General features: G+C 37.1%; 1 protein-coding gene across 5 annotated transcripts in view; it reads right to left on the bottom strand.

The window, feature by feature from the left end:
• PSD3 (pleckstrin and Sec7 domain containing 3) overlaps positions 1-12,438 on the bottom strand; it is a 535,293-nt gene that overhangs the window by 225,992 nt on the left and 296,863 nt on the right. For 4 of the 5 annotated variants that reach the window (XM_058525349.1, XM_058525352.1, XM_058525351.1 and 1 more), the window contains one exon: positions 9,404-9,493. The exons of the other annotated variant lie outside the window; for it this stretch is intronic. In XM_058525349.1, the coding sequence (XP_058381332.1) occupies positions 9,404-9,493 (90 nt within the window). The remainder of the gene's footprint in view (positions 1-9,403; positions 9,494-12,438) is intronic. 5 annotated transcript variants of the gene reach the window in all.

Raw genomic sequence — 12,438 nt, 5'->3', positions numbered from 1 at the left:
TTGATGTGCTTTTTTTAGCTACACTTAAATACCACCCATAAGTTCCTATTTTCAACTACATACTCCGAATATAACTCAGATCAAGCATTTTTGAGAATTCACTTCAGGCTTTTCATTTATAAAAAGTTCAGACTTTTTTCAGACTGGGCCTGCTTCTTCCTCTAATATAAATCTTTAGGAGTGTTCCTTTGAGAATGCTGCTACAACAAAAGTAATTTTCTTGGATTTAAATCTGAACTTTCTTAAGTACACACTTTTTTTTTTGGGAGGAAGGTCAGCTCTGAGCTAACATCCATGCCAATCTTCCTCTTTTTGCTGAGGAAGACTGGCCCTGGGGTAACATCCGTGTCCATCTTCCTCTGCTTTACATGGGACGCTGCCACAGCATGGCCTGACAAGCAGTGCATCAGTGCGCGCCTGGAATCCAAACCCGGGCTGCCAGCAGCTGAGCACACTCACTTAACCGCTACGCCACGGGGCCAGCCCCACAAGTACACACTTCTTTGTCTAAACCAATAAATACAACATAAAAGTTAAAACTTGAGAGAGATGATTTGAGTTTACGAAGGAAAAAAAATGACATTAAGAACACTCCCAATATTTAGATTGAAAGGATACTTAAAGATCACAATAGAGTTTTTCCAACTTCCTCTTTGCCACAGACTACTTTGCTCAAAAAACATCACATGAGTGTTTGAGCACAACAGAAAAACAGAGCAAGAAGTTCTGGTCGGGGTGGGGAGTGGTGACAGGCAGGGGTGGGTGCTGGATGCTGTGGGCTACAGGAGCCTGAACTGAAAACCTGAAAATTATAGGCACAGCCCAAACATCTTATTTCACAAAGAAACCAAGGCATAAAGAGGTGAAATTATCACCCTGAGGCTCCATTACCAGTCACTAGTAGCACTAAGGCAGGCTCGGAGCCCAGTGGCTTCCACAATCCAGTCACAAAAACTAGAGCAGTGCAAAAAACAAAGAAGCTAATGTTTATGGACACGTGAAGGCATTCTAGATGGCACAGTGCTGGCCCCTGAACACACATCATCTTATTTAATCCTCATAATGACTCTTGGAGGAAGGTATTATTATCCGTTACACATGAGAAAACTGAAAAAAGTTAAGTTGCCTGGTCACGGTAAAACATTGGGCTTGCTTTCCAGATCTTTTGGTGAGGAAGATCAGCCCTGAGCTAACATCCATTGCCAATCCTCCCCTCTTTTCTTGAGGAAGACTGGCCCTGGGCTAACATCCATGCCCATCTTCCTCTACTTTATATGGGAGGCCGCCACAGCATGGCTTACCAAGCGGTGCCTCAGTGCACGCCCAGGATCCAAACCTGCGAACCCTGGGCTGCCGGAGCATGCACACTTAACTGCTTGCGCCACCTGGCCGGCCCCAAAAATAGATTTCTTGTATCTTTTACCCAGTTTCCTCCGATGGTAACATTTGCAGAACTACAGTATAATACCACAACCAGAATACTGAAATTGATAAAACCCGATCTTATTCAGATTTCTCCAGTTATACTTGTCGTCGTTGATAATACTGGCAGCAAAGATGAAAGAGGAGAGAGCAAAAATGGGGGGAATTGTTGCCTAAGAGCAGGCTTTTGGTAGAAAGAAGTGCAGGGCAGTTGTCAGCATGAAGTTTTCAGTCTTCTCCCCGCTGAAAGGCTCCACTGAGACAGGGAGAGGAAACTGTGAAGTGGGCTGCACTGGCTTTGCTCTCTCTTTTTTAGAAGAATCCTTACAGCTCTTGCTGTCCACTGCGTACACAGGTCCTTTTCAGAGTTTGAGCTTATAAAAAATTGCTTATCTCTAAATCTTTAATAGCTGATTTTTTTTTTTTTTTTTGCCTACCCTTACATACAACTGTAAGGGATTAAAAAGCCTAATGGTTATGAACCTGCATAGTATAATTTTACATTTCCTAATTATGCCTCTTCCTTGTCCAACAAAACACATTAATCTATTTAAAATGTGGTGTTCTTTGTTGATCTTTTGAGTCTGTTTGTTTAAATGCTACCCTCCTGGCTAATTTCTCCAGCATTCTCACAAATTATTTTTCCCTAAATATACCAAATGAGAAAACTGCATATGAAACAAAACATATAATGCTTTCAGCCAACTATATACGTTAAAGAATGGATGTAGGTAACCTATATATTCTTAGAAACTTTTTTTAAAAGAACCTCACCTACATTCTGTCTCTTGGTAAAGAAAGAGAGAACAAATGCATATGAATAAGAACTTTTATTAGGATTCTAACCAATTGAATATACAACAATCTAATTCACTATGTTATTTATCATTTCATTAGCAGAATGAAGTATATGAATTCCACTAAGCCAAGCAGCTGATTTTCATTCTTTCAATTTAACTGCCACTCCCAACCACCCTGCACACCCCCTCCCCCGCCACGCACACACTTCACTATTACTACAGACCTGAGAAAGTGCAAAAACTTTTGGTCTTCCCTTAAGAGACTGCAAGCTAATTTCAAAGTTAATAAATTCCCAAGTAAAGGAGATAGAAGTAAGCTATTTCTACCACAAAAATCAAGTTTCTTAAGAATATTCTAAAGTCAAACATCTAATCATAAGCAACAGCCCGAAAGGATGACATGTTATTGACTTGCCCAAGCAAGATTTATTTATCTTGCTTTTTAATGATTTCTAGTGACACTGCCTTGTAACTGCAATTATTCTTAAAGCTATTTGTGTACTTAAGCAGATTTAGGTGGAGGTATGTTTTAAAACACTCTGCAAATTGTACTCAGTTTTGTTTTTTAGTTATAGTAAAATCATTTTCAAAGACTTGGGTGTTTTGTTGTTTCTGTCCTCTCCATCATTAGGATGATATTATTGGGGCCCAGGACAGGCCCATCCAAAATATCCCACAATGGCATATTGATTATTTCCAATTAAAGTCACTTGAGAAGCAAAAAGGGCATTCTGACCCTCCTGTCTCTGTCCCCGCTGAAGGCAGGAAATAAATCTCCCCTGTGAAAGGTGCCCTCCTCACACCAGGAGACAGAGAGACATCCTTATCACCAGAGCTAGGAAATTTAGGGCGGGAGTAACCTTGTCACTTTTTTACTAATTTACTACTCCAAGCCAAACTCTGCTTCGAGTCCTTACTAATTAAGCACCCAAACCTAACTTTCTTTGTCCTGTCAATTCCTCACAAATTTATTATTTCTTTGTGTAAAAAATATAAAAGATGCCTGCTTTGGTCACTTCTCTGAGCATCATTTTTGTGATCTCCCATACATACACATTAAGTCAGTTTTTCTCCTGTTACTGTCTCGTGTTAATTTTATTATTAGTATAGCCACAAGAACTCAAGAGGGGTAAAGGAGGAAATTTTCCCCTCCCCGACAATGTAAACATTCTTAAAATTAAAGAACAGATTTTTTAGCTAAATTTTTTTTCTAATTCTCCTTGCCACCTATTGAATTCAGCTGCTGCTCAAGAAAAAAATTAAAGATCTAACTATGACTAGGATAAAAATATTAAGGAGAACATTATGTCAGTATCAAGTGGTAGGTGGCAATAAGAAAACTGGGATAGAAAACAATTAGGATTTCATGTTTTGTTGTCAAAATCTTCAGTCTGGATGTCTCCTCAAAATGAAATTATCATGCAGCCAATAATTGACCTTCCTTCCCATATCTTCCTATGCCACTTTTCACTGGCTCCTTTTCTCTTCTTTCATATTGTTTTCTCTCTTCTTGCATGTAAATATATTTTGAAATGGCTTTTTCCCCTCTACGTGTATAAACAACAGGTGGCCATCACCCATCCCTGTGTCTCTCTATTTATGTACAGTAGTCTCCCCTTATCCACAGGGTATATATTCCAAGACCCCCAGTGGATGCCTGAAACTGCTGATAGTACTGAACCCTATATATATTATGTTTTTTCCTATACATACTTACCTATGATGAGTTTAATTTATAAATTAGGCTCAGTAAGAGATTAACAATAACTAATAAAAAGTAGAACACTTATAACAATATATTATAATAAAAGTTACTGTGGATCTCAGCAACCTCAGCCTATGATTTTTTTCTTTCCTTATCAACTTGAGAATTTTCACCTTTTCACTTAAAGGAAGCACTGCATGGCTTCTCTTTGGCATATCCAAATTGCCAGCATCCTTACTCTTGCACTTTGGGGCCATCATTAAGTAAAGTAAGGGTTACTTGAACACAAGCACTGCAATACTACGACAGTCAATCTGATAACTGAGAAGGTTGCTAAGCGACTAACGGCTGGTAGCATATGCCGCGCGGATACACTGGAAAAACGGATGATTCACATGCCAGGTGGAATGGAGCAGGATGGCGTGAGATTTCATCATGGTACTCAGAATGGCGTGCAATTTGAAACTTATGAATTGTTATTTCATTTAATATTTTTGGACCACAATTGACAGTGGGTAACTAAAACCAAGGAAAGTGAAACCGTGGATACGGGGAGGACTACTGCAATAAGAAATGGAGGATTATCAACCATCAGAGTTAGAAATGGAAAGCAGACTGGACTGAAGATAAAAATGTAGGTTTTCTGTTAAAACCAAGAATAGAAGTTCATAGGAAACTCAGAAGAAATAAAACTTAGGGAAAAGGAAGGCAAAGGAGTAAGGTGCTGCTACATTTTGAACATGAGATAGAGGAACATTCAAGAAAAGTTTTAATTATTCTACAAAGAGTTTCAGAAACATGCATATGACGACATGCCAACACTCTCACCAGTTCCCTGGTATCTGCCCCTGAGAGGACTGGGTGGAAGAGATCCCCAGGCTAAAACAGTCAAGAGTCTACAAAACTGCGGAAGCAAGGCTCTACCACCGACAGTCCGTGTCCTGAGCCTTCTGGCCTAGGACTCCCTATTTGGAGAAAACACAAGCCAGGAGATAGACATTTAGCAACGCTTCTTCTTCCCCAGAGAATTTTAGTCCTTTCAAATAATTAACATCTTCATTAATATTCCAGAACTATCTTGACATCTTTGAAAGAAGACAAAAACTAATTTGCTTCCTCAAAAGCTGTTCAAGATTCCAGTACTAGTTTAAGACCCTTGCAGTACCACCTCTACTGTTACAGCATCAAAGACCCAAACCAAACATAAGATATAAAAACATGGCAAGAGGGACAGGCCCAGGAGAAAGAGACTGTTAACAAGGCAAAAAGGCAAGGAAAATATAGGGTTAACTAAGGTTCATTTTCAGGTGCCTCCACAACGTTAAGACAGACTACAGAACAAACGCCTCTTGTAGAGGATTTTCATGGCTATTTGGAACCAACAAGTCTTTGGAAAGAAAGACAGTCATAAATTATGAGGATTAAAAACCTTAGCACAAAAGGAAGAAATGCTCAAGGTCAAGGTCACAGACTGTTCCTTTGAAAAAGCAACAGGAAGCCTGTGCTTAGACTAAAAAGGGATAGGGGATAGACGTCTTTGTCTATTGACAGTAATCCCACTTGACCATAGGAGTTGTAAAACACCTTAGGTCCAAACACCTACAGGAAGGGATGGAGTCCCTTTCCAGTCCACTTTGAGTCAGGTAAAGAATAAAATAATATTAAAAATAAAAAGTTATAATAGCTAACAAATATAGCATTTACTACATGCTAGGACTCTACTGGCTTTATGCATTAACTCATTCAACTATTAAAACAACTAGATGAGATGAGTACTAATAAAATCTCCCATTTCACAGATGAGGAACTCAGGAGACAAAAGTTGAAATGAATTTGCTCACAATCCCTCAGCTAGTAAGAGAGGGGAGCTGGGATTAGAATGCAGCCAGTATAGCTCCCAATAATCAGAATCATCATGCTACCGTGTCTCTCAGGAAGTTCAGCCTCCAATCCAGAGCTGACCCACATTTTACATTCTCATCCTTCTCTATTCATGTCCTTAAGAATTTTACTATTTATTAGGGAGTCTTAGGAATGTCTTATTAAATCTATCAGAACCAAAAGCAGAACATCCCCGTTCCCCTTCTTTTCTACTTTGTGCCCTGTGACACATGAAGGTAAACTACACCCAAGTGTTGGGATGGGCAGGCCCTGTAGAGCCACAAAATATGCCAGATGGTTTGGCATATTTTGTTCAATGAATTACTATCTTGATTTGGTGAGGTAATAGGGAGAGGCAATAATGAGAAAGGGAGAACATTAATGTTTATGGGTGGGAGATGAAATGAAATAATGACCTAAATAATAAAAATAAGTGTTCCACTGAAATCATACCTATACTTCAAAGGCCTATCTCAAAGATCACATCTTCCCAACCAGACTTCAGGTTTAAAGAACCTAAATAATATTCTATCTCAGTTGGCCTTTGGTACCCAACTTTTTCCAATTTATATTACAGATATATCTATAAATTATACTGTAAGCAACTTGTGGGAAAAAAATTCTTATTTGCACAAAGCACTCATACCTGTTTAGGTCATCTGAGTGAAAAGCGAAACCACAGTGGAACTGTAAATTGTGAAAAAGGGCTCAGTGTATCATCTAGCCCTTTAGTGTAGTCTAAGGCAAATTTAAAGCAAAATATTAACTGAAGTCTCTGAATTAAAGGCTTGAAACAAGTTTCACATTTTTCATACATTTAAGTATGTTATACTCTATATTTTTCATAACTATTTCTGTTGAGAACAAGCAGAATTCAGTTTACACTTTTAATACGGAATAACTATCCATTTTAAGGGAGGAAAAAACCGTCCATCTTTCTCAATTTTGTGATCTCTGAGGACAAGGGCCCTTTTGGTTCCAGCATGTTCTCCAAATCCACAACACCTGGTGAACATACAGTGGGCCTTCATAAATATTCCCAACTACACAACCGCACTCAACAACAGACATAAATCCAAATGTTACTTTTGATCCAAAGAAATCTAAAAGTAATAAGGTCAACATGTAACATTAGCCTCAGTTCAATCCATGTAACTTTAAGCATTTTACCTCATAACTTAAACTGAATGTTGTACATGCCTGTAATTTTTTAAGTTGGAGATGGGGTGGAAGAAGAGAGATAGGGGTTACTTGGAACCTGTAAGATGATACCAAATGTTTTTGTGTTTATCTGTATGTATGTATGTATCTGTCTGCATGACGTGTATAATCATATTTTCCCCCAAAATTCAAATTAATATTCTACCCAATTATTAATCTCAGCAGAGAATCAAGAGATAGATATGGAGAGAGAGAAAAGAAAGAGACACAAAAGAAAAACAAAGCAAACAAAAGAGAAAGGAGAAGACAGAAACAGAGAGGAAGAAAAGGAAGGGAAGAGGTAGGTGGGAGGAGAAGGGAAGAGAGGGGGAAAGGAAGAGCCACATAAAGAGTGAAATGAAACAAAAATGGTTTGAAGAAAACCTTTTCTTGCTGAAATTTGCAGTAAAATCCAGATTTCTACTGAAATGGAAAACTCGCATCTTGGGTCGGTGAGTGGCTGGGGTTTGTTATGAAAGCATATCAATATTTTACTTGACAATTGCCACGCTAAATGCCACTGTTATTTTCAGTGTCATTTCACTGTCATCTTCTCACAGTAAATAAAGAAAAATATAATACATATTTTTCCCCCTGAGGTTTGTAAACATGATCTCAGTTGTACAACTGCAACAAATCATCCAGCAAATTCTTGGTAGAGTAAATCAAAGAACATATGTTTACCCAAGATGAACAGTAGCCACTGGACTGTACATTAACTATGTTTGGTTTCAGACAGCTCCATTAAACATGCTCTAAATCTGCCCAATAATTTGCCCACAGTCATACTACCATGAGCTACCACTAAAATCTAAAGGCTTCACTACGAAAATTTTTCCTGTCAGTTTTCATTTCTGACATAACTTGATAAAAGTCTCACAAATCCTCTTAGAAAGATTCCATTATTTTCCATGCTAATACCACTAAACTGAAAAAAGACTCGTTAACATGTGTACATGTTCAGTGGATGTACAGAATATATTTATCATGTCATATTCCAATACCTTTTATCTCCCATTTGGAATTGTAGCTTTAGAAATGGCAGCAAATCTATAAAGAAACAACTTGAAAAATACCTTCCTTATATAGTAAGATGAAGCTACTTTTCTTTCTGCTTTTTTCATAATGTTATTTGTTTAACAAGCTGCAATCAAAGTAAGACTTAGAACCTCCTCATACCATATTTTTATAACTTCTTTCATTTTCCATATAGTATGTCCTTCCGAATCTGGCAGAACTCTATTATATATACTTTATATAGTTTAAAAGTCATATAAAACATAATAAAGGGGCCCGCCCCGTGGCGCAAGCAGTTAAGTGTGCGTGCTCCACTGTGGTGGCCCGGGGTTCGCCGGTTCGGATCCCAGGCTCACACCGACGCACCACTTGTCAAGCCATGCTGAGGCGGCGTCCCATATAAAGTGGAGGAAGATGGGCATGGATGTTAGCCCAGGGCCAGTCTTCCTCAGCAAAGAGGGGAGGATTGGCAGATGTTAGCTCAGGGCCAATATTCCGCACAAAACAAACAAACAAACAAACAAAAAAACAACATAATAAAGGACTAATCTCTCAGCTGGTACATTTCCATATTATACCATGACTCAAACGTGCCACCCTTCTTAGCAAATTCATTCAAAGGAACTGATGACAAAAGAAATCTACATGTGTATAAAGTTCTTAAAGAGAAGGCTGGAATCAAATAGAAATCTGTAAAAATCACATTCTCAACATACACATCTTATCCTGAACTTCTAAAATATTCACACCCATTATCAATCAATCACAAATTATATTTGATCAAATGCACATCTCATTTATGCTGCTGTAGAATGTTACGAATTCCAAAGTTGATTTTGTTGTCTCCTCGAAATCAATCTGATCATAGGGAAAAACATGTTGATTATGACCAATAATAAAGCCAAGTACAAATAATTCAGGCATTCTACAATTACCAGACTTAATTTAATCTATTTCCAGAGACAACCTGAGTGGCTCTGTGACTAGGGACTGAATATAGGCAGAAGCGCTTCCCTTATAGTCTGCAAATTCTTTTTTGTCTCCACAGTGACTATACCTTTGTGACCCTTCTCAATTTATGACGGTCTGCTTACAAATAAAAGCTCAAAAGCTGTCTACTACCTATTTTTACGAATCATTCCAAGTCTACTTATTATCCCAGTATTATTGATTACAATGTGGACTTTTAGGAATTATTAATTGAAGGGTACTTTGCAGTCTGACACATCAAGGACAAGGCCCAATAGAAACATCACCAATAAAACCAAGAGCAAAAACCAAAATACTTGCATGATCCTTAGCCTGTCTATTTTGAATTAAAAAGTAAGCAGAAAATATAAACTTAAGTATATCTAAAAACCAACATTTCAATGCTTACTTTCAGTAGATCCTTGGAGAAATCACCACCCTCATTTACCCCTTGGAGGTTTGCAATGAACTCTTGGCAGGTCATCTTCTTTCCAATATTCTGGAATATAGGCAAATAATACACCATAATGACATATACGGAATTAAGATTAATTCTTAAAATGATTAAGTAAAGCAAGATTGAGTTGGATTTTCAAAACATGAATACACACACACTCCCCAAAATATGTGTATATATATACACATACATATAATACAAATTTATATGCATAAGAAAAACTAGATGGCTTATGTTTTTAAAACTGTCAGTAAATACAAATAGCAAAATTATGTCAAACTTTTATTTTAACCTATGAAAAAAATCTGAAAAATCTATACATTCATATAAATAAATAATGTAGTTTTTAATGAAAAATATGAATAAAAATGACATTTCTGAGCTGAACTCTGATAGCTATTTATTTGCTTATTTATTTGCATTTCCTAAATAGTGTCAAGAAACGTGAAGGATCTGAGATTTTAGCTTACTTTCAAGCTAACGTCAGCCCGTCACAATCTCATGAATGCTGGCAGAAGAAGTAAGACTCCTAGGTCAGAGGCACAGGAATTTATTACAACAATAGAAGTAGCCAGAATATCAGTATTGTCTTGCTCCAGTTCCCTGAATCCCACTGCTCACGGAGCAACTTGAGTAGGGCCAGCTGACACCTACACACACAGTGGGCTGCGCTCCAGGAGAAGAAGCCTGAGATTTGGGAACCTGAATCTTCATAATGGACAGTAAGCACGCTTGCCCCTCTGCTCTAAAGAGAGAAATCAGCTCTTACCTTCCAAAGCTATAAGCAAATCTATCCACTGCTCTGGGGTTACTATATCTTCCAAAGCTGCTCACTAGAGAAATAATCTTGAAAGACAGACCAAAACAAAGGCAACCAAAGCTTCTGTTCACAAAAGGTACAGAAAAGCAAGAGACCAGTGGAGAACTGTCTTCAAACTTGCTGCCAAGCTGATTGAAGGATAATAAGTTTAACCAAAGAAAATCTCATTAAGAAACAAAACATAGTTAGAAAATCTAAACTCCAAAAAGAGAAAAGATACAAATTTGCTGACTGGGAAAACTAATAAAATTACTATGCTAGAGAATCACCTCCTATGCCAACTCCAACCAACTGGTAAAAGCTGCCAGTTGTGAAGGATTCTGAGGTTCACTCAACACCAACAGAAATCCGTCACGAGTGCAGGAGAGGGATGTAGAACACAAACAAGTGGCACAAGCAGGGGATCCTGGGCAAAATGTGGTCCAAGCGAAGAGGAAGTACACGCACATATTAATATCCCTTTGCAGAGTACACACACAAATAAAACATATGCTCTGCAAGGCTATTTTATTCAGAAAAGACTAAAAGAAGGGTACAACAGTAGTCTTCAAGCTGGGGCAAAACATTACTGGAGATAGACTTTAAAAGGGATGCAACGCCATGGATAGTTTTAAGTGAGTCTGTATACAGAGCCTTAACTTTAAAACTACAGATCTGCCTGAGAACATATACGCTTAGGTGTCTTAAAAGTAATGGCTTCCCACTTCCCCTTTCACAAGCGCTCTGCTACTTTACAACATGAAACCCATGCTACCTAATTAATTATAGTGAAAACGCTAAATAATTTTTGTTAAAATTCTTGCCTCTTCAATCAGCAAAGAGGGCACAGTCAGACTTTACATGAAATATTGGATGAACATTTTAACAAGAACTGGCTTTGCCAATTAACTTATTTGTAGATAGTTCCCGTAATTTGAATAAGTTAAGTCTGCAGTCCTAAGTTTGGATAAAAATTTATTTGAAGCACAGAAAGGAACTTTAATGAAAAACATCATTTCACAACATTATGTTGAAAAAGACATTTCAGTTTTCCCAGTTCTTATCAAGTGTATCAGATCAAACAAGGTGCCTCCAGGTAAAAAGTAACAAGTATAATCAATAATCATTTTGATATGACTTGGCAAGCCCTTTTTGGATATGTTCTGATGATTTGAGAAAATGGATGAATAATGACTAGGTAACAAACTCTTTTCCAAGTCAGGTGGTTTCCAATTCTTTGCTTTTAACAAAATTAAAAGAGGACATAATTTAATCATCAGTTAAAAACCAAAATGTTTTTTAATATGTGATTTGGTGAATTCAAATACTCGTAACATTATCTGTTTTTTAATCAATTTCGTATTGTTAACAATGATAAAAATTTCTTTCAGAATGATTTATACTTAAACACTTGAAATCTTATAGTCATACGAAATTGAAACTTTCATTTCAACTTATATAGTTTTTTGTTGCAAATAAGTACCAAATAATGATCAATAGAAGGCTCCCAAGTATAAAAACATTACATGAGGAAAAAAAAAAAAAACTATGGAAAAGTAGACAAATTATGACTAGTAAGAGAAAAAGAAATGGAATAAAAAGAGTTGATTTTTTTATATGATGATGGAGAAGTGCCAACTCACTATATCTTTTTAAAAATATCAGCTTTATTGAAATATAATTCACATAACATTCACTCTTTTGAACTATACAATTTAGTAATTCTTAGTATATTGATGAAGTTGTGCAGCCATAACCACTATCTTAGTTCAGAACATCTTCATCACGCCAAAAAGAGACTCCATATCCAGTAGCAGTCACTCCCCAAATCTCTCCTCCCATCCCCAATACCCATCTCCTGGCAACCACTAATCTACTTTTTATTTATGTAGATTTGCCTATAGAGGACATTTCATAAAAATGGAATCATATAAAATGTGGCCTTTTATGACTGGCTTCTTTCATTTAGCATAATGTTTTCAAGGTTCATCCCTATTACAGCATGAATCTGTAATTAATTTCTTTTTATTGCCAAATAACATTCCATTGTATGAATATATCAAATTTTGTTTATCATTTAGAAGTTGACAGATATTTGGTCTGTTTCCACATTTTGGTTACTATGCATAATGTTGCTATAAGTATTTGTGTACAAGTTTTTGTGTGGACATATGTTTTCATTCCACTC

The sequence above is a fragment of the Diceros bicornis genome, chromosome 29, assembly GCF_020826845.1.
Source record: "Diceros bicornis minor isolate mBicDic1 chromosome 29, mDicBic1.mat.cur, whole genome shotgun sequence".
NCBI classification, from domain to species: Eukaryota; Metazoa; Chordata; class Mammalia; order Perissodactyla; family Rhinocerotidae; genus Diceros; species Diceros bicornis.
Note: the sequence above shows the minus strand (reverse complement) of the source record. Positions and strands in the feature narration are given on the sequence as shown.